Source organism: Pyrgilauda ruficollis, unplaced genomic scaffold, assembly GCF_017590135.1.
Source record: "Pyrgilauda ruficollis isolate IOZ18807 unplaced genomic scaffold, ASM1759013v1 scaffold77, whole genome shotgun sequence".
Classification (NCBI taxonomy): domain Eukaryota; kingdom Metazoa; phylum Chordata; class Aves; order Passeriformes; family Passeridae; genus Pyrgilauda; species Pyrgilauda ruficollis.
The window spans coordinates 1,023,361-1,051,322 of NW_024529599.1; the positions used below are offsets into that span (position 1 = coordinate 1,023,361).

At 47.3% G+C, this 27,962-nt stretch overlaps 1 protein-coding gene across 6 annotated transcripts in view; it reads left to right on the forward strand.

The window, feature by feature from the left end:
* PRPSAP1 (phosphoribosyl pyrophosphate synthetase associated protein 1) overlaps window positions 1-27,926 on the forward strand; it is a 28,064-nt gene extending 138 nt beyond the window's left edge. Inside the window, exons 1-11 of one of the 6 annotated variants that reach the window (XM_041486690.1) lie at window positions 22-155; window positions 661-772; window positions 8,561-8,613; window positions 10,276-10,342; window positions 15,977-16,149; window positions 16,560-16,675; window positions 17,371-17,426; window positions 17,929-18,074; window positions 23,984-24,054; window positions 25,759-25,905; window positions 26,485-27,926. In XM_041486690.1, coding sequence (XP_041342624.1) covers window positions 690-772; window positions 8,561-8,613; window positions 10,276-10,342; window positions 15,977-16,149; window positions 16,560-16,675; window positions 17,371-17,426; window positions 17,929-18,074; window positions 23,984-24,054; window positions 25,759-25,905; window positions 26,485-26,643 — 1,071 coding nt within the window. In that variant the 5' untranslated portion in view covers window positions 22-155; window positions 661-689 and the 3' untranslated portion in view covers window positions 26,644-27,926. The other 5 variants (XM_041486689.1, XM_041486691.1, XM_041486687.1 and 2 more) reach the window with 5 other exon arrangements.
* The last annotated feature ends 36 nt before the right edge of the window (window positions 27,927-27,962 follow it).

Genomic DNA, 27,962 nt, shown 5'->3' on the forward strand with positions numbered 1-27,962 from the left:
GCGCAGTTCGGGCAGGCGGTGAGGGGACGCCGTGACGGGGGAGCGCGGCGGCGGTGCCCTCACCTAAGATGGCGGCGGGGGCGGGCTTTTCCCGCCGAGAAGATGGCGGCGGAGGGAGCGGCGCGCTGGCCGGGTGGCGGAACGCGCTCGGCTGGGTGAGGGGCGCGGGATGGGACCGTCCCCCCCAAAGACCTCCCCTTTCACAGGGACTGCCTACACCGCCACAGAAACCTCGGTCCAGCCCTGCTGCATCACAAAGAACCCCCCAGCCTTCCTCCCTCAGCTCACCCACACCTTCTCCAGCCAAGGCAGCCCCTCTCCGCCTTGCTCCCCGCCCTCATTTTGGGCTCATCCCTCCCCTGCTGCATGAGGGGCCACTGGGTGGGCGCGGGGTGGGGTTACCCGTTGCCTGTCCACCCCTTTACTCCCTAAGGCAACCGCTGCTCCATTTTATTTTAATAATCATAATTTCCACCCTCCCGTTCATACTTTGCCGCAAGAATGGACCAGCAAGTCCATAGGTAGCGGAAGGGTCCCCACCCTCCTCTTCCCCCTCCTCCTCCCCACCCCTTAAGGGGCGGTGATCGCGGCGGAGAGGAAAGAAAAGGATGCCACGGAAGCTGTTGTTGCCTTATAAATCTGTTTTTTCTCACTTTCGAGCTCCACGGGGGTTGCATGACTCTTTGGCGATGAACGCGGCCAGAAGTGGGTACCGGGTCTTCTCGGCCAACTCCACCGCAGCCTCCACCGAGCTGGCGAAGAAGATCACGGAGTAAGTTGCCTTCTCTTTCAAGTTTCTTTCTCCCCCATCGCTCCCCTGCGCGGGCAGGAGCCCTCCCGAGAGGCTGGAGAAGCTTCTGGCATCCTCCCGCCTTCCCAAGGCTTCTGCTGCGAACACCTTTGTGGAGATTTTGCACTGGGAATCCTCAGCAGCTCTGCCTGACCCGGCGATGGAAATGGACCCGCCGCTTTCTCCCTTCTTTGACGTCCATTTCACTGCTGGAAAGGCTAGGCTGCAGCAAAAGCTGTTACTTTTGGGGAGGGAGGAGGTGAAACTTGGCTGGACAAACCTCAGGAAAGCGTTTTTAGCAGGTTTGGGAGATGCTCAAAACTTTCTCGGGCTGCTGACCTTGTTTTCCCAGCAGCTTCGGTGCCTGGGGCAAGGGGAGTGTCCATGTGCACATCGGCACAGCACCTTGCACTGACCACAGCGGATTTGGGAGAGCTGGGCAGCCTGTGCTCTTTGGTTCAGGGTAAAAGTCTGCCCCGTTTTCTTCAGCCCATCAGTTTAGGCAGAATTTGACCTTGTCTTGTTCGGGATGGATGCGCTGGGTCCTGCTGAGTGAAGGGTGTGACAGCTGCCTCCAAAATGGGGCTCTTGGTGCACAGAGCTCTGAGTTTCCCTCAGCACTTGAACTTTGGCTTCAGATTGGGGTAGTCCCAGCTGAAGGGACTGTTCTGAGAAGGGCATCTGTGTGTTGGGCTGTCAGCTTAGAACAGGATTTTCTTTCTGCTGTTTCTCAGCTACAGTTCATAGCAGCTGATCCCAAAATCGAGGGCTCTCAGTACTAATTTCCCTGCTGCAGGTTACAGCACCCCAATTATCTTTTCTAGGTGTCTGCTGTCCCATTCCCATCTCCAAGGGTGTGCTTAAATTTGAAGTAGGACTTAAGTACAGGTGTGCTGCCACCTTAAGCTATGAAAACACTTTGCTGTTCATCCTGCTCGCTTAATAAATAGTGTTCAATCCTTAGCACAGATTATCTCCACGGAGCTGACTTGGCTGCTTGGCTGGGAGGTGTGTTGGATAATCGTGATGAACTTGTTTAAGTGTGAGCCTAACAGGAAAATCCTTGTGTTTGGGAGTAGAAAGCTTTTTTTTTTTTTGGCTCATGTATTCTTGCTGTATTTGGTCAGTTCTGTTCCACTTTTCCTGTTCACTTTTCACTGAACTCTGAAATTAATGTATCTCTCTAGAAAAGTAAGCTTTGCTGCAGCAGATGGGACAGAGTTTTAGAGGGCTCATTCTGTTGCATCAACACAGCACAACAGAATTCCCCTGGGGACGAGCTCCCAGTTCTCAGGACTGGAGGAGCAAACAGGCAATCCTTCCTTGCTCTTTGTCTTAAAAATAACTCCCTTCTTTTTAAAGATGAAATGAGAAGAGACGCGGAGAGGCTTCCCCAGGCCATGGCGCTGGCTGGGGTGATGTGCTGATGTTATCCCAGGGATGCTCTGAGGGGGAAAAAAGCATGATCTGGATCCAGAATGACCTCCCTGCTCCCTCCTTGATCTCTCCCCAAGTAAATTTCTAAAAGGAGCAATGTGGGGTTTTTCCCTTGGCTCTGCCATCAGTGGATGCTCTGGTGGTGGCAGGAGCACAGCCCTGTGACACACAGCTGCTGCTTAACTGAGGCTTAAGGACATTTATCTTTGTTGTGGGTGCAGAATCTGGAACTGTGCGCAGTACAGATTTGCCCACAGTAAAAAGTCTCCCAAAATTAAAGGTATTTTCAGCATCTAGTGCAGTGGTTTTGCACTGCCTTCCCTTGGGAGCTCAAGGGCTGTTTCAGCTGATCTGTAACACATCCCTTGTTCTTTCAGGATGCAAAAGATGCGTGGCTGGTGCCTTTCCCCCTGTCTCACATCTCAGCCTGTTCTTTGCTGGGGAGGTCAGTTGCACCTTTAAATAGTGTTGGAGCAGTCTTGCAAGGGTGAGTCTGTCCTCTAATATTGTGCGTTCTTTTTAAAGTTTTTTTATGACCTTGAGTAAAAGTACTAAAAGAACTTTAAAACAACACGCAATATTAGGAGGGCCCCTTGAGACACTTGTCCATCTGGGCTCTGTTCTTTACCTGTAGGTGTGAGCTTAAGATCTCTACTTGAGTGGTTCTGACTTATCCTTTTAAAATCTCAAGCCTGGAGAGGAGCAGTGTGACACTGACCAGTTTTCAGACACCTGATTTATCTCCTTGCTTTGTTCACTGCAAAACTTCCAGAGCTGCTTTCGTTTCAGGCTCTGAGCATCATGTTCTGGCACAGTTCTGATCTTCATCATTCCCCTTGAGCATTCTCTAGTTATGGGACAGTGATTAATGGTCAGTCTTACTTTCACTTTAGGTTTTCAGAGCTTTAGTTGATGGTAGTGACTGCCAGGGAGAGGAGATGGTGCTGGATTAAGAGGACCTCGTGAAACTTGAAATAATGAAGATGTTAGATTCAGCACCACTGAAACATAAATAAACCCATATATTTACTTTTCCCTTATAAATTGAGAGTGATGATTATTTTATTTTAAATTCTTTCCATGACGGAAAGAAAACTCTTGCTGTGATTGACGGACTTGTAACTGTCAGACTTGGGGCCTGATGACAAGCTGTATTTTCAGGGGAGAAAGATAATTTTTGTGACCTAATGGCTCCTAATTCTGCTCCTTAATGGACCTGTGTGCTGCTGGGGGAGGGAGATCTAGAAGTCTTTTTGATCTTTAATCCAACAGATGCATTTAGATCTCTCTCTGACTGCAGTGCTTGGCTCAGCAGGTACAAAGATTAGATTCTTCTCACTGCTTATGTGTTTGGCTTGGAGGGGGGTGGTGATTGAATCTTGCTAATGCCTCCCCAGTGCTCCTGCAACTCTGTGATATGGCATGTGGTACTGTCTCACTGCCAACCCTGGATGTGAGTATTCCAGAGATTCACTCAGTTTGCAGCATGGAAATTGCTGGTGATCTGAAGATAAAGCATTGCCGTGAGCCCAAACAACATGGAATTAGGAAAACATGGGGATTTGTGTTTTGACCTCTGGCTGCGGGGAGCTGGGTCACAACGCTAATCCCACCGTGGTGTTTTCTGTGACTGGGTGGAGGTGAGCCCTGATTTGGGGGGAGACAGTACACTCAGAGGACTTGCAGCAGCCTCCTTCAGCTGAAGGAGGATTTCTGGTAGGAAATGGATTCTTTAGGTCATCTTGCCAGCACATGAGAAGGTGGCAGAGGGGAGTCAGAGTATCTCTGTGCAGTTTAGGTGGAGCACAGAATGTGGATGAGCAGTTGGGCGCATGTGGAGCTTTCTGTCCTGGCCAGCACAGCTTTAGGGGAAGTTCCTTCACCAGGAGTGGGCTGGTAGCAGTAGAGAAAAATCTGCCTGGTGTTTGCCAGTAGCTGGGCTGCATGGCTTTGGTGTTGCTGGAACAAGTGATTCTAGTGGCAGATGAGCAGTAGGGACTTTTCTTCAAATAACCAGTCATGCTGGATGGATGGAGAGAGGCAAAGGAGAGCTCAGATAGTTTTAAGGATATCTAAACAGATTGTATCCAGGAAGCTGCCATTCCCTTTCTTTTCCTGGCTGTTCTTATGCTGAGGGATTAGGAAGTGCACAGCAGAGCTGCTATTGTGCTGGCTGGACCATGACTGATCTTTATTTGAAGATTTGTTAAAGTTTGAAAAGCAGTTCAGAGTCAGGCTGTGGCTTGACTTGACCACAGTCAGGCACAGCACAGACCTTCTGTGCTCTGCTCCAGCTCCTTCTGAGTCTGCACCAGTTCCTGGAGTCTGTAGATGTGGGAAGAGTTGGGAGTTTGCAGAGCTGAGACCAGGGAAAGTGTTTGTAATGAAGAGGATATTGCCACAATAAAGTATAATAATTAAGAGCTTTGTGTGCAGCTTTCTCTTCAAATTGAATGTTTGTGCTGTGAGCTGGCCGGAAGCTCCCTTTGGAGATAACCTGACAAATGTCTTGGATTCTGGTCACAGAGGAGGAGAAGGAAACACAGCCTTGCTGAGGGCACTTCTCAGTGGCACTGAAACAGGCTCAGATGGCACAAAATACTGTGAGTACATCTGCCCCTTGAAATTTGATTCAGCTGAACATGGAGTCTCTTGGGCTGCCCTTTGTCTCAAGAGCCTGGTGCAGTGGTTTTTGACAGTCTTCAGTGGAGCATTTTAAAGTACAATCTGTTAGAGCCTCACAGTGTTTCCTAAATGCTGCAGTGTGTCACTTCCTCATTAATAGGTGACTCTTGAGCTGTTTGCATTTAGATGTGAATTTGAGACAGGCTTTATAAACACTTTTGTATTCACAGCTTAATATCCTCTTGGCATGTTTTGAGACTGCGGAAAGTTAGATCATCCTTCCTGGGCAGTGTTTACAGAGAGATTCCAGATCAATAGGAATTTTTACTGGCCAGTTGCTCTGAGAAGGATTTTTAAAGCCATAAAGATTGGGGTTTTTTTCTCTTAGATGCTGTCATGCCCCAGAGGAGATGGTTTAGTGATGGAGCTAGTGTGAGGATAGCAGCTCATTTTGCTTGGCGATGTGGTTTATCTGCAGGACCTAAAATGTTGTTTTTCCCAGAAGCAGATTTATCTCTGCTGATTGTGTGGTCTGGGTTACCTGCAGTGGCACTTTCTCTGTCCTAGGGCAGGTCTGTCTGTGTCTGCAGATGAGTGATCAGTAACTGTGGTAGCCCAGGTTCATGTGATTATGCTGTTAGTCCTGGAGCTGGATGAAAACAGTTCTTGCTGTCAATTCAATTCCTCTATCCTCTAAAGCAGCAACCATTTGGGAGCTTCAGGATGGAGAGAATTTTGGGAGAAAAGATTTGGGATGGAAGAGAAAACAAGGGAGAGGTAAGAGGAAGGGGAAATTTATCTTTGAACTCTGGCTGCTGCCAGGCTGTGTGGTTGATAAGGTTGTGCCCTGCCCTTGACTTCCATGCAAATATCCCTTTCGATAAAAGTCCTCTGGAATCTGGTGCTTCACAGCAGGAGTTGCACCAACAGTCCCCTCTTTATTGTTCTTGACTCAGTCAGGGTTTATCAGACTCCTTCCCTGGCTGATACCTTGTCTAACTGAAGCCTCGAGGAGGGGATTTGGTGCTCTGGGGGAGCTGCCTCTGGATCCTGCTGTGTCTGTGGCTCCTCTGGAGTGCTGCAGGCAGGGCTGATCTGGGACTTTCAGGGGCAGTTTTATCTCATATCCGCTGCTCTTGTTTACTTACAGTCAACAGTTGGAGCAGAGCTGGGATTTATTGTCTGACTAGAGCTGCTCATTCCTCTAAGTTAGGCATCTGTGTCTTGTTCCTTCAGCTGCTCCCTGCACCTAGGTTTGACAACTAAGCTGTTTTAGTGCCCCAAGCCAAGCTGTTTTAGTTCCTCTTGCCATGGGAGCAAACTTGTGCTTCTGGTTTCTTGTTTCAGCAGCACACAAACTGCATTGCTGCTCTGTGGTGAGTAGGAGAGCACTGGGCTCTGATTTCTGCTGGCTGTATCATGGGATCATGAAGCTGGAAAATACCTTTTAAAGCTGAGCACAGCTGTTAACCCAGGTCTGCCGAAGCCAACAGTAAACCACATCCCCAAGTGCCACATCTACATGTCTTTTAAATCCCTCCAAGGATGGTGACTCCACCACTTCCCTGGGCAGTGTGTTCCAAGGCTTGACAACCCTTTCATGGAAGCAGTGTTTCCTAATATCCAGTCTAAACCTCCCCGAGTACAACGTGAGAACATTTCCTCTTGAGCACCACAAATACAGTTTTGTTTGCCACCACTTAGCACTGAAAGTGCCACCTTCCAAGGGGTGTTTTGCTTAGATGAGTCTGGCTGGACTGATTTTGAAGCTTTCCTTCCTGCCATGAGATTCAGGGCTGACTAAGAGCACTTGCACAGTCTCTCCAATGGATTTCTTTTCCCCAGTACTGAGGCAGGATTGTGCTGTCTGCAGCGAAGTCCAAAGATTGAAGCTGTCTGCACACGTGCCTCCAAGGGGAGCTTGCAAGACTTGCCATGCAGTTGTGGAGGAACAAGTGTGAGTCATTAAACATTTCCCACCACACACTGCTCTGGGGTGTGTGTGTGTATGTTTCTGAGCTTGTTTGGACTCAGATGCCTTAGCAGAGATTAGGACTAAGCTTGGTGGTTGCAAATGCCAGATTATCCTCATCAGGACAGCAGGATCCCACCTGCAAAACTCACCTCTGGTGTCAGTCTATCCCTGAGGTGCCCAGGCTTGCTTATAGTTGACCAGCTGCCAGCTCTTTTTGAAGATACTGAAGGTACTGAGGATGCCTTTGCATTGCAGCTGCAAGTTTTAACCCAGCTGAGCTGAGAGGAGCCCAGCCAGAGATCTGTGAGTCTGGCCTGGGCTGCAGGGGGATGCTGCAGGTGGTCCCCAAGCAGGGCTGGTGACAGTCTGGCACGTCCAGCTCTCGAGGTGGCAGTTCAGTCACCAGCCCAGCCATTGCAAAACGTGCTGCCAGACACTTGGTGGGGAGGGTGTGTGTGCCAGAGACGTGCTTTGGAGTGTCTGAGATGTGCTTTGGAGCCAGCTAAGCAAACACATCCCATGGCATCCGAGTGTCTGTTATCTCAGCTGTCCCAGGCACACTCTCCAGGCCAGCTTCTAGCTGGGATCTCCAGCTTTGGCTCACAGCTGAGCCCGCAGTTGCTGATGGGACAGAAGCCTGCCAGGGTAGGATTGTGTTGCTCTTTCACTTCTGAAAGCACAGATCTTTCTGACAATTGAAGTGCAGGGCCGAGTTAGTGGGTAAGGAGATGGAGTGAGACCAACTGCTGAAGGCTGTAGACCAGAAAAAAAAAAAGCAGCAGAAGATATGGACTCCTCTACTTAGAGTTAGTCCTGATCTGCAGAATTTTGGCACATACCCAGGTAAATACAGTACAAGTGCAGGCAGGAAACTGCTGCCACAGTCAGCGTGGTGAACAAAGGTATTTTTCAGGCATAAACTGTTTCCTAATTCATTGTGTGGCCATGGCCATAGAGCAGATCCTGGGAAAGGAGGGAATTGCCCCACTCCATCTCATTTGGCTGAAGCATCTCCACTGCTGCAGGGTCTCTGAGGCTCTGGGTTAAAGCACAAAAGCCTTTAAGTACTTACTGATGGATTGCTTGTCAGTACAGTTAAATACTGAAGTGTCACCTGAGGGAAAAGTCTGCATTTTGGAGCCTTTTAAAATGCTCTTCAAAGTGAGTCTTTGTTTTGTAAGAAAAAAATTCAAAAGAGAAGGAGGGTGACTAATCTTTGTTGCAGATTTGATATTTGAGAAAAGGAAGTAGTTATTTGATAAAAAAAATTGAAGTTAAAATCTCATTAATCATTTGAGTTATTTCACAAGGAAGGTTCAAGGAGATAAAAAAAAAAGGAAAAGAGGAGGGAGTCAAAAAAAGTGACTCAGGTGCCATTAATTGAGTCTGAGTAAATCATTCAACTCTAGTTGCACATCAGACCTGCCCAAGGGGGCATTGCACAGGCTGGCAAGGTGTCCTTTGCCATCAGGAGTCACAGCCTGTGGTCAGTCACACAGCTTTGGGTACAGCAGTGACCTGCTGCAGAGCTGTGTGTCCCAGGGCCCTCTCAGGGACATCAGAAGGAAGGAGACCCCCAGGGAAGGGCAGGATGTAGTTCTGCAGCCTGGCTGGCTCTCTCAGCTCCCTCTTGGGCAGTGCTGTGTTTTGGGGGTGTGTAACGTGGTCCAGTCCTGCTTGGCAGCACCAGCTGCTGGGTTCCTCCATTTCTAATGTCCTTTCTTTCTTTCCAGGCGTCTCGGTGCTGAGCTGGGGAAATCTGTGGTGTACCAGGAAACCAATGGAGGTAAGAGAAATCTCTGCTATTTGCAACTGTTTTGAGGTAATCTTAGAAATGCTGGGTAACTCCATTGGGCAGAGCTGTCTAAGAAGTGCAGTGATTGAGCTGTGATGTTGCTGCTGCTCCTGGCACTGCTAAACCTCCATGGCTGACCTTGGACAAGGCAATTAAACATGTTTCTTGTTTTCCCTGGTTATCTTGTTTGTCTGCCCGTCTGCAAACTCTCCTCTAGAGTTCTGCTTCAGGTTTTAGCTGCTGCCAAATATTCTATGCTCCTATACTGAGCAAAACATCTCTGGATTTAAAAGCAATGCCTTGCTTTTTCAGTGTCAGCCTTGTGAGCTTTTAAATTATCCCTTTCTTTCAGCCCTTCTTTGCCACACAGAATTTACAGCTGCCCTTGCTTTTAAAAGTGCAAATTCATGGCTGTGCTGGGGAAAATGCCTCTTGGAGGTTGCTTTTGTTTTTAAGGAGGTTAACACTCTGCAAGCGTCCATTTTCAGATGCTGGGCTAAAACACAAGGATATTGGCCAGCAGAGTTCTGTGGCCAAGAGTCATTTACTGTTTCAAGACCTCTGATACCTTGTTTGGAAGAGAGAGTAGAACCAGAGAGCTGCTACAGGCTAGAGGAAGGGGTGGAGGATTTGTGGTGCTGCTGCTGTTGTTGCAGCTGAATGGGCCTCGCAGTGGGAGAGCTGCTGTGGTTATGGTTGGGCTGGCTGGTGCATTCCTGCCCGGGAGAGCTCGCTGCCCTTTGGGCTTGGTTTTAAATCAGGTTGCTTGCTCTCAGGTCTGAAGTCGTTTTTCATCACTGCGCAGCAAATCAGTCTGCTCTCAGCAGAGTCCTCTAGGGTTACTGCCAGGCCAAGGCAATTGGACTTGGAATTCCATAGCTGAGGAGCTGTTTCTCTCCTTTTCCTTACCCCTGCCCTCTAGCTCATGACTGTGTGGGAAATGAGTGGCTGAGGCAGGCACCTTGGGAAACCTGGAGTCATTGCTCTGGCTTTGCAGAGCTGCTCCAGGCTCAGCTGCTGCATTTGAGTCAGGGACTGCAGGAGTGGTGCTCAGCAGAGACCCAGACTTCCAGCCTGTGTCAGTGTTGGAATGTCTTGACCTTGACAGTGAGGCTGACAAGTTCTTGCTCTGAACTCGGTGCTGCTGGTGTTGCCTTGAGCTCTTCAGCCAGCATGGAGCTGATCTCACGGTAAGCTGAAAGAGCAAAGTGCAAAAAGTGCTGAGTTACCTTCTTGGAAGCACTGAAGGTTGTTCTGCCTTGGGTGGTTAATTGCTCACTAATGAATGTGCTGTTGACAGCTCTCAGCACTCCTTGGAAGCGTGAAAAGGATTTCTCATTGAGAGTTAGGTAAATTGTCTTCTACATTTTAAAATTCTAATTTCTAAATTCTAAAATTCTAAATTCTGTAAAAAGTAAACAACTATTCAGCCTGCTTTTGCTTTGTAAATACAGCTAATTCACTGGTAGCTTATGCCAGCTGTACCCTGCTCCAACCTTTGGAAAATCCACTTGGCTCCTCTGTACAAAGGGCAGAGGAGCGAGTCCTCATCTGCCCTGACCAGGGGGCAAGGTTGCTGCTACAACGTGGTGTGTTGTCACTGTCAACCTGATGTTTGGAAACAAAACTGACTCTGTTTTCCATCCTTTTCAGAAACAAGAGTTGAAATAAAAGAGTCTGTCCGTGGACAGGATATCTTCATCATACAGACAATCCCCAGGTGAGGCACTTGTGGCTCAGTTTTGCACCTGGGATGTGCTTTGAATACCTGGATCAGCAGATGGTTCAGTGGTTTGCTCACTGTAAACCAGCACAGTAAGCAGTGGAACTCATGCAGTGTTGTCATTGCTCTGACTTAGATGAAGGCCTCACATAGTGCTAAGCTGTTAACATTCCCAGGGGATTGATTGCAGCACTGAGATGCTTCCCATAAAATAGCTGGAGTGTGTCACTAGAGGCAGGAACAGGAGTTTCAGATGGTTTCCACTGAGGCATCCCTGCTCTGTGTGTTGGTGGCCTTTCAGGCTCAGCTGTTGGGTGATTTCTGACTGGCATTTCCATCCCAGGATGGGTGATTTCTGACTGGCATTTCCATCCCAGGATGGGTGATTTCCTCTGTCTCCCAGCCACCAAGCAACAGAGCCACCACCAAACTGGGAAACCTGGAGTCATTGCTCTGGCTTTGCAGAGCTGCTCCAGGCTCAGCTGCTGCATTTGAGTCAGGGACTGCAGGAGTGGTGCTCAGCAGAGACCCAGACTTCCAGCCTGTGTCAGTGTTGGAATGTCTTGACCTTGACAGTGAGGCTGACAAGTTCTTGCTCTGAACTCGGTGCTGCTGGTGTTGCCTTGAGCTCTTCAGCCAGCATGGAGCTGATCTCACGGTAAGCTGAAAGAGCAAAGTGCAAAAAGTGCTGAGTTACCTTCTTGGAAGCACTGAAGGTTGTTCTGCCTTGGGTGGTTAATTGCTCACTAATGAATGTGCTGTTGACAGCTCTCAGCACTCCTTGGAAGCGTGAAAAGGATTTCTCATTGAGAGTTAGGTAAATTGTCTTCTACATTTTAAAATTCTAATTTCTAAATTCTAAAATTCTAAATTCTGTAAAAAGTAAACAACTATTCAGCCTGCTTTTGCTTTGTAAATACAGCTAATTCACTGGTAGCTTATGCCAGCTGTACCCTGCTCCAACCTTTGGAAAATCCACTTGGCTCCTCTGTACAAAGGGCAGAGGAGCGAGTCCTCATCTGCCCTGACCAGGGGGCAAGGTTGCTGCTACAACGTGGTGTGTTGTCACTGTCAACCTGATGTTTGGAAACAAAACTGACTCTGTTTTCCATCCTTTTCAGAAACAAGAGTTGAAATAAAAGAGTCTGTCCGTGGACAGGATATCTTCATCATACAGACAATCCCCAGGTGAGGCACTTGTGGCTCAGTTTTGCACCTGGGATGTGCTTTGAATACCTGGATCAGCAGATGGTTCAGTGGTTTGCTCACTGTAAACCAGCACAGTAAGCAGTGGAACTCATGCAGTGTTGTCATTGCTCTGACTTAGATGAAGGCCTCACATAGTGCTAAGCTGTTAACATTCCCAGGGGATTGATTGCAGCACTGAGATGCTTCCCATAAAATAGCTGGAGTGTGTCACTAGAGGCAGGAACAGGAGTTTCAGATGGTTTCCACTGAGGCATCCCTGCTCTGTGTGTTGGTGGCCTTTCAGGCTCAGCTGTTGGGTGATTTCTGACTGGCATTTCCATCCCAGGATGGGTGATTTCTGACTGGCATTTCCATCCCAGGATGGGTGATTTCTGACTGGCATTTCCATCCCAGGATGGGTGATTTCCTCTGTCTCCCAGCCACCAAGCAACAGAGCCACCACCAAACAGCAGCTGCTGCTTTCATTGCAGGCTGGATTATTCTTCCCCTTCTACTGTAGTGATGTGAAACTTAGCTCAGGTGGAAACCCATAGCCTCCCTTGTGTGCTTTGACAGTTTGTGATGATGGTGAGCCTTTTTGGGTTTTATTTTGGGCTGCTCTAGGCTTGGAGTAAGAGAAGTGCTGCAAGTAAGCAGGGGGCTAGAAAACCATGTGGAACCCCAGGAGCCTTGCTGCCTGCTGGCTCAGGAAGAGTAATGGGACAGCAGTAGGGTGAAGGGAAGGGAGCCTACAAATAAATGATGACTTCAAATTGACCTACTGTGAATAATGGAGGTGCTGTTTTCAGAGATGAGTCATTGATATTAACAAAACAAGGACATTCCTGCTCTGATAGCTTTTTCCAAGTTGCCAAGTTCTGCTTAGATTTTGGAGATCACAAGAAGTAATAAGTTAGCAGAGCTCAATTTTAGCTCAGAAGTAGCAGGGAGCAGAATTGCCTGGATACAGACTTTTTCCTTGCTTGCCAAAGAAATGGAGCCCACTGAGAATTCAAGTTCACTTCCTCTGTGAAATGCTTGGCCTGTTGCAGAGAAATCAGTAGGACTACTAGCCCAGCTTACTCACTTCTGGAATTCCTCTTGCAGGCAGAAACATGTTCCTAGGGCTCACCTCTCTCCAGAGAGATGCCCCAAGTGTTTCCTCCCTCAGGGAGCAACTAAATCTCTTCAAGATGAAAACCCCCTGCTGCAGGATTATGTTTCGGGTGAATGGTGCCATTCTGTTGTCCCTTGTGAAGGAGTTCTCTGGAATAACTTGTAACTGAGAGCTGTGTAAACATGAAACAGATCAAGTGTTCAGAGAGCTAACTCAGAGCATTAGGGACAGGAACAGTTTTGGGAAGGGAAAACCTCCCCTTTGGTTTTAACTTGTTGATCCCCTTGTTTTTCCATTAACTGAATTCATTGATTTGGGCCAAGAAATGGATCTTTTTTAGACAGAATGTTCAAGGCCCTCCAGGTGAGGAGCCAGTGTTGTGCAGCCAAGTCATCTTTCATTCCTAAACTGCAGCTGTGCCTTGCTGCATTGCTAGAGAGGACAGGTTCAAGGACATCTCAATTTTGCAGTGCGTTTCAGGGAGCTTTTCAGGAGAGTCAAAACAATAACTGTGTGGAATAATCTAAGAATAGGACTTCTACACTCAGTAGTGGTTTGAAAAGAAAATATTAGGACTTGTTAGCAGAGAGGGAAACAACCTTGTTATGCTGCAGTGTGAATTCACAGTCTGCATCTTAAATGCACAGAGATCACAGAAAGACCTGAATATTTGATACAGGCTCTCTGTCATAAAAGCTGTACCACAACCAAAAAAAAGGTGACAAGGACAGCTACCATCCAAGAATAGTGTGTGGACTGGCATTTTTGTGAGGGAAAAATCAAATAGCTCAAGTTTAGGGAATAGAAAAATGAAGGAGATGGTGATTTTGTGATACCCTAAAGGCAAAAGGAGCCTTTTAATGCCGAGTGTTGTTGCTGATTGTTGCAAAGTCCATGGAGAGTGTCACATAAAGTGTTTGCTCAGCCCCCCAGAGCAGGAGTGTCCAGGGGTGGCTCAGGCAGAGATAAGGAGCAGCAAGGAAGGCTCTGGTGTGGTAAGCAGGGTGTGGGGGATAGCTGAGCTGAATCTGAGTGTCCTGCTATGAGCTGCCAGCCCTGTGTGAGGTCTTGGCTCAGCCCTCCCAGCAGTAACTAGCTGAGCATGGCTTCAGGGCTGGAGATGGGGAGGGCAGCAAGGAGCCTGGGCTGCTCTCTTGGGTACCTGTTTTGGAGATGCTGGGGCTGGGCTTCCTCCACCAATGTCATTTTCCCCAGCTGGTGCCCTTGGTTGGGGTCAGTGCCCCTTGCAGAGGAGCAGGTCAGTGATGGCTCAGCATGAAGCCATCTCAGCCCACCCACCCTGGGCCCTGCTGGAGGGACAGACACGTCCACCTCTGCCTAGTGCCTGTGCCAGCTGGTCTGCAGCAGCTTCCCAGAGTCCAGCTTGGGATCCTGCTTGAATACTGGGAGAAGTACCCTCCTTGAATAACTTCTCCATCATTGTGGCTGCTGGTGTCCTGCAGCAGCACCAGGACTGCTGGTGCCTTTTGAAGTCCCACTCTTGTTCTCTACCTGCTTTCCATATGAATACGTATGGATTTTCAAAGAGTAATTTGAAAAATAATGATGAAAAATATGAAGTTTCTCAGATGAACTTTAAATGGGCTTCAGTTTGACCACTTTGTTTTTATATGACACTGATAGTAGCATCTTTTTCTTCTCTCACAGCCCCACTGGCACAGCTAAATCACCAAAGGGAAGAAACAGTTCTTTGTTGTCCTGTGTGGCAGGGGGCTGTGTTTTATGTAATTCTTGGCTGAGTGCTCCAGAGCCAACAAAGCTTTCTTGTGTGTAAATGGCATTGTGTGCACAGGCTGCCGGGGCCAGCGGGACAAAAGAGACCCAGAGCCTCACAAAAGAGGAGGCACAAGTGGAGGTTAATTTCCAAAGGAGGGGAGAGCAGTGGAGAAATGGAAATGGTCAGAGGTTTGTCATGGGTCATGTCTCTGGGCATTTGGAGAAGCTGTCTCAGGAGGAAAACAGGGCTGAGCAGTGTCTGGGTAATGTCCAGAAAGCTCTGCAGAGTTTTAGGCTGCTCTCTTTGCTCCTCTGCTGCTGTGTGGAAAGATGGCCCAGTCAGCCCCTGCCCTGTCACCGTGGGCTGCACAGCTGAGCCACTCCAGCAGTGCCCTCCTGACTGGGCTGGGGACGTGTGTGTCACTGGGGGCTGTCCCTGCTGGAACCCCCCAGGCAAGGGGGTCTGTGTTGCAGGAGTGCCTGTCCTGCCATCTGAAGCACGTTCCCAAAAGTTCTTGAGTCAGCCTGTGGTGATACAGACACTGTCTCTTGGTGTTGGCCTTAAGAAATAAAGGGGAACTAAGGGCTTAGCTTCTTTCCCCATCCCAAAATTAATTAAAATGCAGATTAATACACTCCTACCAGGCCACTCCAGTCATTGTGGGGGAGCAGATATTGTGGGGGATATTTCAGTCTCATGACCAGTGACAGGACTCAAGGAAACAGCATGAAGGTGAGTCAGGGGAGGTTTAGATTGAGATCAGGAAAAGGTTTTTCACCCAGAGAGCTGTTGAGCACTGGAACAGGCTCCCCAGGGAAGTGGTCACAGCACCAAACCTGTCTGAGCTCAAGAAGCATTTGGGCAACACTCTCAGGCACAGGGTGGGATTGTTGGGGTGTCCTGTGCAGGACTAGGAATTGCACTCCAGATCCTGATGGGGCCCTTCAAACTCAGTATATTCTATGATTTCTCTGCCTAGGTTACTTTTTTCTTTCAAGAAACAGTCCTTTAGCATTTCCTGTGCTGTTGTTCCTTCCATCTCTAGATAAGCTAAAGAGTGTGGAGATGCTGATGTCCACCAAAGTGCTCTGTCTGGAGTTTGTACTGCTCAAATTGCAGTATTTCTTAAGGCAGGAAAAATAATCTGCCTTACACTGTTAAAGAGGAAAATACCCTAAGAAATCCAGTGTAGATGAAGTTATGTTGGTTGCATGTGTGCTGCTTCTTTAAAAGACTATTTTGTTTCAAATTACACTGTATCAAGTGACATTTGTTCCCAAAAAATCTATAAAAAGCCTTTTCTTTTGGATTATGGAGGGAAATCATCATACACCTTATGTTAGAATATAAAATCAAATTGCAGTCCACAGCTCTTTGGTGCTGGTGTCATATCCTGTATGTGTAAGAGTTGATTGTAATTTGTTGTGGAAGGAGCTGTGTGGCTGCCATCTGGGTCTGGCATACATTAACCTGAGATGTAGCATTATTTCCTTGGAATTTAGGTGTGGGGTGGTCTGGGTATAAATGGAAAAGGAGTTGCATTGGAAAAACACCTGCTAATATTTGGAATTGTGTTCAAATCTCCTAGAGATGTGAATACTGCTGTCATGGAGCTGCTGATCATGGCCTATGCACTGAAGACTTCCTGTGCCAGGAACATCATTGGGGTCATCCCCTACTTCCCCTACAGCAAACAGAGCAAAATGAGGAAGAGGGGCTCCATAGTCTGCAAGCTGCTGGCTTCAATGCTTGCCAAGGCAGGTGAGTGTCCCAGGGAGCAGCAGCACAGCAGGCTTGGTGCTGCTGGGCATCCCAGAGGTCGTCTGTCCTTCCATTCTCCTGTTTGGTGTGGGGATGTGTTGCTGAGATCTTGAGCCACACAGGGGGAATTGATTTTCTTCAGCTTTCTTGTGTTTCTTTGTAACTTGCACCTGGGGAAGTGGCCTAGAAATGTTATAGTGAAATACAGTGTCAGCCCAGTGCTGTGGCTTATCACATGCCTGTTTCTCATTACGTCTGTGGAACTTTATGTGTTAATCTGTTTATGATTCTTTTATGACATGGCATAATAGTCTGAGTAATAGCTAAAACAGTCTGGAAAATGGAGGTGTTGAAGGAACTCCAGCCACATGGGAATATTTTCAATAAATTGTTGTCTTTTTTGCCCTTAGGTTTAACACACATTATCACTATGGACCTTCATCAAAAGGAAATCCAAGGCTTCTTCAGTTTTCCAGTAGACAACCTGAGAGCATCCCCTTTCTTGCTTCAGTATATACAGGAAGAAGTGAGGTTACTCTAGTTCTGTGTATATCAACTTGTCTGAACTCATTTTAATGTGATGGCAGCATTGGGGCTCTGCTTAAGTAGAGGTGGTGGTGTCAGTCTAGGTCAATCCTTCTGTTAATGAATTCTTTCTCAGGGGGTACCTATTGCATGTTTCATGGAAAGATGTTACACTTCTCTGATTGGATAGAAACTGAACTGCAGCACAAGCAGGAGAGGAGCTTGCTCTCTGTGGAGTTAGTGCCATTTGAGAGATGATACTTGTGCCTCTGCCTCTAATCACCTCTGAAATCCTGTTAAACTGCTCCCTTTCTCCCTTTGTGCTGTGCTGGATTTCTGTCTGCTCTGAATTATTGATAGACTTTGTCTTGGGCTGAGTGTAGGAGTGCTGAGCACAGCAGGGCTGGGAGCAGGGCACGGAGGTTTTATTCTCCATGTGCAAAAGATGGTGATTTATTCCCACATGGTGAGAGCAAGGCTTCCCCATATGGGGAGGGTTAAACATAGTGAACATTCCCACCTTTGCAGAATACACAAATACTGGTGTTGGAAGCAAGTGCAGTTGCTCTCTAGTTTCTTGTCACAGAATTAAAATTTGGTTATGGGGAGGAGGTTGGGTGAAGTTATTCAGCCATGTGTCAGTTACTCCCTAGCAAAAAGGTCTTTTTTTATTAATTAACTTTTTGTCACATCCAGATTCCAGATTACAGAAACGCAGTTATTGTAGCCAAATCTCCTGGTGCTGCTAAAAGGTAAATGAATGCTTTGCTAGCTGGTTAAAAGTTACTTGGAAAATACCTGAGCTGGTGGAAAATATACCAGGGAAGGTATGGGAGAGTGGCAGATGGATTGACAATCTGGTCATAATCCTTTTGTGGTGGAAATGGGATGGATGTGGTGCAGATAGACAGCTGAACTTTGTATTCCCACCCCTATGGGCATAAACTCTGGCAGTCTCACTGAAGTGGTTCACCTGGGGTTCACCTTGCTGCTGCAGTTTCAGCAGTGCCTGACCACCTCAGAAAGCATTTCCAATGTGGAGGAACACAGGAGAGCCTGTGGTGGAGCCAAGGGGTAGAGTGGGCTTTGGGATAATAATGAGGAATGAAGAGTCACATCCAGTGAGGTTTCTTGCAAGAAACAGCCACAGAGGTGCAGCCTTTGCTTGCTGTTGGTGTGGGAGAGACTTGCTGTAGTGGGCTGTGAAGCTGCATCAGCCCAGCACCTTCCTGAGGGGCTGTTTTTGTCTTGCAGGGCTCAGTCTTACGCCGAGAGGCTGCGGCTGGGGCTGGCTGTGATCCATGGGGAGGCTCAGTGCACGGAGCAGGACATGGATGACGGGCGTCACTCCCCTCCCATGCTCAAAAATGCAACTGTGCATCCTGGCCTGGAGCTGCCATGTAAGATCAAGCTTCTCTGCTTACCTTTGAGGGAGGAAAAAAAAGAAGTTTGGTGGGAAATTTCTGTTGGTTTATCTGTGTGGGTGTAACCAAGCTAAAGGCAGTTAGACCCGTGGAATTTTTTTCATAGAAAGGTTGATATCAGTGTGTTGTGGGAGAAGTCACAGGGGAAGGTTTTTGTTTAACTCCTTCTGGCCATGCAGAGTATTTTCTCCTTGCATCAATATTTTCTCCTTGGCTGTGCCTGCTCCACAGTGTTAGACTGACAAACCTCTGATAAAGGTGGTGCTTTTAGCGTTCAGCAACAGATTTCATTGAGCTGATGAAACAAGGGAGATGTAAAAGTGTAAGTAATGAGATAACAACCACTGACACAGGCTGTTGGCTCCATTGGGTGGGGCAGGGCTGGTCTTTGTCTTCCCCTCTCTGTAGCCATTGTTACTACTGGAAATCTTCACCTTGGCACCCAGATGATCATATTCCAATGTCTGTTTTGACAAGGTTTTGAGGTTTGTGTGGTTGGGGTGAATAGGTTCTCCAAGAGCATTGTTGACCTGCTTCTGGAGCTCTTGCCATTGATTTGGGAGCAGAGAGCAGAAGAAAAAGAGGAAACTTGTGTTCTGGGAAATGCCATCCTCAGGGTTGCTTGTATTCCTGCAGCAGTCAAATAACAACAGTACAGTCAAAATCCAGCTCCCTTTTGGGAGGATTTTAGCTTTCTAGGCGGGTGGTGGCAGGACAGAAATTGGGAGCAGGAAGGTGGCTGAGAAGTGCCGGTGGGAAAGGCTGTGTGCTGCTGTGTGTGGCAACACCAGCAGTGGTTTGGGCTACTGATAGTCATCTAATCTTTGGAAATTTAGGGAGAACATCCAACCAGTTTGTGGGCAGCTTGTGGAGGGGAGGCAAGTAAGACTGCAGGCATTTTACGCCACCCCAGTTGTGTCTCACTGGAATACAATCAGTTAAACAGTGCTTTTGTTGCTGGTGAAACTCCTCTGGGGCCTTGGGGGGCAGGTGGGGTTTGGCAATGAAGTTTGGGACTTTATTGTTCTCCTTCTGACAAGGGATTTTTTTTCCATGCCTGTCCAAGAAAGCAGGAATTTGCATGGTTATTCTTCACTTTCTCCCTCCCCTCCTATTCTGGAGAATTTTGTCCTCCAGAATGTCAGTAGCTGACATTTGTCTGCTGCGGAGGAATTGATGTGACTGTGTTTTTATTTCCAGCCATGTCACTTCAAAGAAGCTCAGCTGTGGAAGGTTGTGCTGCTGGAGAACCCTGTAAATGGTTGTTCATACAGAAATGTGCCCTTGTCCAGTTTAGTTGTGAATCCAATGGAAAATTGTTTTCAGTCCTCAGCTATCCATACACAAACTAATTTGCTGTGTATCACCACTTTCTTATTTTATCTCCTGCTGCACAGACTCAGCACTTGACCAATGACCTTACATCCCAGCATGCCTAAGTCACAGTGTAAAAAGCTGTGGCTTGGCAGCTCTCTGTCATGGGCTGGATTGTGGGGCAGACTTGTCCCAAACTCTCAGTAGAAGTTGCTTTTCTCTGCAGTTTTCTAACCTGAGAGATACCTGATTTTGAGTGAGCTGGGTTCTGGAGGTGCAGAATTGAGGTTATCCCTATTTAAAAGCAGTCTGTACATTCTGGTTGTGTCACAGTCTCTGCCAGACAGAGGTGAAAGTGCAGCTGGGATGGCAGTGCTGTGTGTCTGTGCTGACCCTCTCTGCTGTGCCTCATTTCTTGTCCAATTCAGTAATTTGAAAAGCATCTTCCCACCTCAAAAGTCACACAATTCCAAACCTTCATTCAGCTTTTCCTTCCTGATGGTGAAAGCTCTGAGGGCAGAGTGTAGCAAGGTTCAGCTGTGTTGTGAAGGGTCAGACACGTGCTGCTGCTCAGAACTGGATATTCCTAACACCAAAACTGTCCCCAAACCCTCCAGCTGTCAAAACAAAAGCGGTCTGTGAGTCTACCTGGCTCAGCAACCAAACCTGGGCCTGGCAGGTAGGAGCTTGGGGATGTTCCTGGGGAGTGGCTGAGACTTCTTGTGGAGCATCCCACTCTGGGCTACAGCCAGATCAATGTGGAGCATCCCAGACTTGGCAACTGAAGCTCCAGACAGTTGTGTTAGAGCCAGGAGAGAGGTGAAACCTGTGTTGGGGAGCAGCCCCAGAGCGTGGCTTGTGCTCTGTGCCATTCTCCATGGGCTTCCTGGTGAACTGGCCAGGCTCCTGTGTCCTGGCATGCACCTTCTCCCCCTGTTCCAGCAGGGATCATGTGCCTCCAATTAATGAGTGCTAGGCAGTGTAATGGCTTATTTATTGTCCTGTGAGTGTGGCCTGATGTGATATTCTGATTTCGTAGGGAGCCACAACAGAAAAATGCCAGAGGTGCTTCTAATTGCACTTAAAATGCTTCACTGGAGTGGCAGCAAGAGCCCCCAGCACTGCAGCCCCTGAAATCAGAGCCTTGGAGACAGGATGTCACTCCAAGGTTATTCCCTTTGATTGTGTGCCTTTGTGTCTCAGAGCTCGCAGCTGGCTCGGGGCTGTGCCTTAACAAATGCATGGGGACTCTTTGCCCGTTTCCTGGAGAAAAAGAGTGGAGCACCATCTGTTAAATCATTTCAGTGGCTTTGGAATTCAGTACTTTATACAGAGAGCTAATGGCCTGCTTGAATCCCAGAGCCCAGCAAACTGCCACAAAGGGAGTTTGGGGGGGAAACTGGAGTGACCGTGGGTCTGTTCCTACTTCCCTACCCCCATCTTGCCTGTGTTTAGGCTGGGCACAGGGGTGTTTTCTGTCCTTCCAAGGTTATCTCTACACAAAACAGTTCATTCTTGAGCAGCCTTTTGCTCCCAGGCTCTGTTGTAAATGCAGCATTACATTTCTTGGTGATTGTCACTTTAATTTGCACTGTCAGCTCCAAACAGAATTTATTTTAGTATTTCTTAACCTGTTTTTGACCACTTAATTAAAGCAACATGTTTACACACCTGAGAATGTTCTTTCTTAGTGCCAGTGATCCTGCCTTTAACATGTGGTACTTTGGTGTATATTATGCACATCTGAATGAAAGTGTTCTTTGATATTCTTGTTTTATAAAGAAATGGTGGTTGGTCTAGTTTTTTCTCTTTTATTTTTCCCCCTCAGAAGCTGCAGATACCACAAGCATTTTTTCTTACTCTCCAGAAAAAGTCAGCAACTCTTTAAACCAAACTTGTACATGATCCAAGGGGTTACACCGTGCAAAAGTACCACCGTGGCTTATTTCTGTTACCCTCTTCTGTCTGCAAACATAGAGGGTTTGTGTCTGGGAGGAAAATATTCTTTTATTATTTGAATCATTTTTCAAGGCTACCTCCTTGTAGCAGTTCTGACTTGCACATCTTGATATGTTCAAAGATTTTGAAGAAGAAGCTGGCTGCACTAACCCCTTCTCATCACCTTGGAGCAGTTGAGATTTGATGTGGTTGTGGGTAGATCTTTAGCTTGCAATTTTTTTTTCTTTTTTTTGCAGAGAAAATTGAACAAGGAAAAGGGAGAACATCTCTTTAAGATCCGGGTAGGTCGACACGTTGCCTACCATTCTTTAAAAATAAACCAAAATTGAAATACAGCTTTTAAAAAACAGACAGAGATGCAAAGCACTGCTAATGTTGCTGGTTGCCATGTTAGCCTTTAAGCATAGCAAGGAGTGTGTCTGCTTCCTTCATGGAGTAGAAGGATACTGATTTGCTGAAACTCCATATCTCTGTGAGTAAAATAGTGCTGAATTTCAGCTCCCCAGGCCTGTTCACCATTTGTATAGTAAAGTTTCCCCTGACCTGGCTGTTGTAAACAGAGATGGCACTCATCAGTGGATACACACAGAGGCTGGGATGGCAGCCAGGTGGATCCTTTTGATACTTCACAGCTCCCACCAGGAGCTCTATTGCTGTCCAGACTAGACAGCAAACTCATAACTAATCTGAGCAGGTCAGTAGTGCCTGTAACTGAAATTTATGATCTGCTTATCTCTGGTGGTGCTTAATCTTCGTTTATTACAAATAATCTTCCTTCTCATAAGAATATTTTTCCTTCAGGATTTAGACGTGACTTTGCATTTGATAGGAGACTCAGAAATAACCATGCAAGGGAGGCTGAGGAATCTGAGCCATGAAGAGCTGTTGATTAACTCTTCAGTCCAAGGTAGCTGTGACTTTAACTCCAAAACCTGGCAATGAGTTATAGCACTTTGGGCAAAACAGAATTACTGGGCACCTTTTATACGGTTTTGGTAGGTTTATGGAAAACCAGCCTGTGGGGTAGGTCATGGATGTGAAGAACAGCTCTACACAAGAATCTTCGAAGTTGTGGTGCTTAAAATTGCTTTCATCATATCCCTCAGTGTGAGTCATTCACCCAGCTGTGCTTGCACTCTAAACATTCCCAGGCACTGATGAGATATGGGAATAGTACTGGATCATCCTGATGGGCAGGATGAGGAGTTTGATGTAAGACTCTTTTGGTGAGGAGAGCAGAGATCGATATTTAGACAGGCTTTTTGGTGGGCAATGGCTTGTGTTCTCCTGCTGCTCAGGTATTACATTGAAGTAGATTGTCCTAAAAGAGAAAAATCTTGCTTTGTCTGAACTCCTTGAGGCACTTGAGAAGCCTCTGTGGCTGGAATCCTGGCAAGACCTGACCTTACAAAAGGAGGGGCACCAAGTGCCTTGGTAGGATGCTTTGCACTCACTGTGGAGGGTATAAAATAGGGGGTGTGGAGGTGGGCCAGGTAAGTGTTACAAAGTGCTGGAGGTGCCTCTTGGTTTCAGTGGTTAGATCAGCCCAGATTGTCAGCTGTTGACACAGGTCTGCCCACCACAGTGCCCTTTCCATGCTGGAGGTTTCTGTACCTGCACCCCATGGCCAGTGGGAGGTTTGGCAGATGGACAGCCAGTCCCTGGCCTGTACTGGAGGTTGGTTGCTGTTTGGTGCAAGTCTGAAGGCTGTGTTACATCTGGACACTCTCAGTGCATCTCAGTTCAGGTCTCTGGTATTTTCATGATGCTGCTGGAATTTTGGCAGGGTGTGGTTTTGCATGAGCCCTGTCAGTGCAAAAGTAGTGTCAAGAGGGAATGGAACCTTATTTCCCAGTACATCTCTTCACTGTGTGCCAGGTAGCACAGCTTGTCAGTGTATGCTTTGATCCAATTGCTGGTTGCACTGAGCTTGTTGAACTGAGTTTCAACTGGATTTTGTCCTACTCTTTCCATTAATCCACTTAAAAATAATCAGCAAATTTGCTTCTGCAAACTTCCTTAAGCTTTCTTTGCCTGAGCAGGTGGTATTAAGGTTCTTACACCCTCTCAAAGACCCCTCTGTGTTTGGTGATGTGAGAAAGCAAATGAGCTGCAGTGCAAGTCTCTGGTCCTACAGATGATTTACTGAGTCCAAGAGGTGAAAAGCTGCACCCTGCAAAGCACCTGCCCTTTGAGAGGTGCTGCTTGGAAAAGCCCATTTGTTGTTCCCAGTCATGGAATGGACCCTTTTTCAAGCGCTGTGCTGGAGCACAGAGAAGGTCACTGATATTGCCCATAAACCAGGTGCTGCTTTGTAACTCTCCTTGCACAGGGGTCTGTTAGAGAGTTGGAATTTCTTTCTGTTCCTGAGGTCACTACAAAATCCCCACAGAAACAGAATTTCCTCTTTATGCAGCAGTGCTGTTCATTTGAGGAGAAAAACTATGGTTAAATGAGAGTTTCTCACTTAGGTGGGTGTCAGGATCATGTAAAGCACGTCTGTGTCTGCATCAATATAAGATGTTTAATGGTTCAGCCTCTTGTCTGGTGGAACTGTTGGGGTTTGACTCAAGCCTGAGTCACCTGGACTCTTTTTTTCCCTTCTTCTTTAGTGATGATGGCCAAGGAGAAACCGCCAATAACTGTGGTTGGAGACGTTGGAGGAAGAATTGCCATCATTGTGGTATGAGTGTGAGGGGAACAGGTGGGGGGTGGCTTCCTCACAGCATCTTTGCTTCAGCTGTTCCATCCCTCAGGGTCAGAGGGATGGCTGATATAGGAATGGGAATGTGTTTTTTAGACACTCTTTTCTCCAGTAGTGCTGATGGCTTTGATTATTTCAACTTTCTGTTGAAAACCGTTTGCACTTCAGCTCTTTAATCCCTAAAATGTCCTTGCTGCCATCTCTTCACTGTGTGCCAGGTAGCACAGCTTGTCAGTGTATGCTTTGATCCAATTGCTGGTTGCACTGAGCTTGTTGAACTGAGTTTCAACTGGATTTTGTCCTACTCTTTCCATTAATCCACTTAAAAATAATCAGCAAATTTGCTTCTGCAAACTTCCTTAAGCTTTCTTTGCCTGAGCAGGTGGTATTAAGGTTCTTACACCCTCTCAAAGACCCCTCTGTGTTTGGTGATGTGAGAAAGCAAATGAGCTGCAGTGCAAGTCTCTGGTCCTACAGATGATTTACTGAGTCCAAGAGGTGAAAAGCTGCACCCTGCAAAGCACCTGCCCTTTGAGAGGTGCTGCTTGGAAAAGCCCATTTGTTGTTCCCAGTCATGGAATGGACCCTTTTTCAAGCGCTGTGCTGGAGCACAGAGAAGGTCACTGATATTGCCCATAAACCAGGTGCTGCTTTGTAACTCTCCTTGCACAGGGGTCTGTTAGAGAGTTGGAATTTCTTTCTGTTCCTGAGGTCACTACAAAATCCCCACAGAAACAGAATTTCCTCTTTATGCAGCAGTGCTGTTCATTTGAGGAGAAAAACTATGGTTAAATGAGAGTTTCTCACTTAGGTGGGTGTCAGGATCATGTAAAGCACGTCTGTGTCTGCATCAATATAAGATGTTTAATGGTTCAGCCTCTTGTCTGGTGGAACTGTTGGGGTTTGACTCAAGCCTGAGTCACCTGGACTCTTTTTTTCCCTTCTTCTTTAGTGATGATGGCCAAGGAGAAACCGCCAATAACTGTGGTTGGAGACGTTGGAGGAAGAATTGCCATCATTGTGGTATGAGTGTGAGGGGAACAGGTGGGGGGTGGCTTCCTCACAGCATCTTTGCTTCAGCTGTTCCATCGCTGAGGGTCAGAGGGATATAGGAGTAGGAATGTGTTTTTTAGACACTCTTTTCTCCAGTAGTGCTGATGGCTTTGATTATTTCAACTTTCTGTTGAAAACCTTTTGCACTTCAGCTCTTTAATCCCTAAAATGTCCTTGCTGCCTTGATTCTAAGTGTCATGTGTCTGCAAATAATGAATAAATCCAGGGCACACAGAGAAAACTCCTGAAGTGTTAAAAAACCCCAAACAAAAAACTTGCCAAGCCTCTCTTACTTGCTATGCCATGCTGCAGTGTAAGTAATCAACATGCAGCTCCTGCCCCACAGAAAAATACGCCTTGCTGATGATAAACTGTGAGTGCATGTGCAGGGGCTGATTTGTTTCCAAGACACAACATTTGTTCTCCACACTAGCAAAAGGGTCATTAAACCAGGGAAATAGCATTCACAGATTAGTTGTGCACGTGGCTGTCCTCACCAGCAGCTGAAGTAGACAGGGATTCTGTTTTTCATCTGTGTGCATGGCCAAAGCTGCAGCAGCCTGCAGATCCACTCCTGCCCTGCAGGCTCTGTAAACTTCTGGTTTTGATGTTGTTTCTGTTTCTGCTCAGGATGACATCATTGATGACGTGGAAAGCTTTGTAGCTGCTGCAGAGATCCTGAAAGAGCGTGGAGCCTACAAGATTTTTGTGATGGCTACTCATGGGCTCCTGTCAGCAGATGCCCCCCGTCTCATAGAGGAATCCTCCATTGATGAGGTGAGTCTGCTCTCCAGAATGCAGAGTGGGGGCTGGCACCAAATCTCACAAATTGATGTCCTTTCCAAGGCATGTAGCTTATGTCTGGAATTACTCATTTAATCAGGTGCTTTCAGTTAGCTGGTTCTTCACTGGAACACAAAAATAAAAGTGTCTGTGATTAATACTTGCTCAGATCAGATCTGCTTCCATACTCTCTTTTCTCCCTAACAAAAATATTAGTCATCCCTGCCTGGACACTTCCCTCCCTGCAGCTGGGGCTGTGTGGATCTCACTGTGCAGCCCCTCTCCCCCAGCTGGTCAGGGGCTGCTGGTACATGAAGAGGACAGGATTTCAAACTCAATAATAGATCCTGTGATCTGAGTGGGCCCATCAGCCTGCTGGAGAGTGCTGGCTATGCTGGTCCCCTCAGCAGACTGTCACAGAGGGGAGACCATTTATTTTAGTCTTTTTTTCCTAATGTGCAGGGAGTTCTCCCCCTGAGCTGTGAAACAGCAGCACACACCCCTCAGGCTGCCTGCTCAGGGAGGGTGAACGTTCCAGCAGCACAACTTCCTTTCCTTTCTGGCCCTCCCTAGGTGGTAGTGACCAACACTGTTCCTCACGAGGTGCAGAAGCTGCAGTGCCCCAAGATAAAGACTGTGGATATCAGTTTGATCCTCTCGGAGGCCATCCGGCGAATCCACAACGGCGAGTCCATGGCTTACCTCTTCCGCAACATCACTGTCGATGACTAGACCTGAGCCTGCCCCTCTCCTGGATTCCACAAGAGAAGGAAATCTGCATGGAAAGGCAATACCATAAAACATAGGCATAACACAGCTGTTTATTTTTGTAGGAGTGTTGAGGTTTTCAGGGTCTTGAGCCGTGAGATCTAACAGAAAAAATCAACCTGACCAGCACTTTACAAGTCAATAGAAGGGGCCACTGGCAGTGGGGGGAATTACACCTTAATTGAGAGAGATGGAGAAATGAGGTGGTGTTGAATTTTTAAGTTCCTTTAATGATTTTTTTTTTTTTTAGTGTGTTTTCTCTTGCCCTGTAGGGGCAGAAAGAAAAGCTAAACAGACATAGCTGTCAGCTTGTGAGAAGGGAACAGGGACTGCTCATTGCTGTGTGGGCAGCGAGAGCAGCCTCTGGGGTTGTTTCTGCCTGTGTCTCACCCCAGAGCACAGAAGGGAATGTTCAGGCTGTGCTGCTGGCAGAGCTGAGCCAACAGCAGCTCCGTGCCAGCTCGGTGGCCTCTCCTCTCCTGCACAGCAGAGCAGGGACTTTCATCAAAACTAAGTTAGCGGAACATCCCGAAAGGACAGCTTAGGGCACCCCATTGGCAGGGCTGCTCCCATCCCTGGGTCAGGGAGCTGGGAACAGGCTCACGTGTGTCCCAGCAGAGCAGGGAATGCTAGTTAATGTGTTGGCCTTTTCATTTTGCGAGCTTTGGATCATTTTTGCTCTTCAGTGACGAATCACGTGAGGGTCTCGGTCCTCTCTGGAACACTTGCCTGCACTGCAAAACTAGGCGTGATTTTTGGAGTTGCCTGGGGCTGAGTTTGTGGCAGAGTCTTGTGGGGAAGGGAAGTTGGAACAATATCTGCTTCTAATGCAGCTGTGCTCTCCAAAACACTAACACTGAACCTGCAATAAAGAGTGTAAGATTTTTCAGTTTTGGTGCTTCCTGTGAATCCTGTGCCCTATGAAGAGCTGCTGTGTCTGTTCAGTGGGGCTGTTGCTGTAACAAGGCTCACTTGGCAGCTTGCAGCCTTCTTCCATGGGGAAGTAGGACTGGCTGATCACTCCTTTCTTGAGTGATACTAATTTTTGGGTGGAGGGGACACTTGCGGAAGCAGCACAAGATGCATGTGGCAGGCTTTGTCTCCAGGATGATGTAAGGATAAACCCTCGAACTGATCTTTCCCTTGATGAGACAAACACACTCCAGGAAAACCTACACCACTAGTCTGCTGATGTGAGGAATAAATAAAAGCTGCTGGAAGCAGTTGCTTCAACAGCACAGGAACTATTTAGTTGTTTAGTTTTGGTTATCCTTATTCTACAC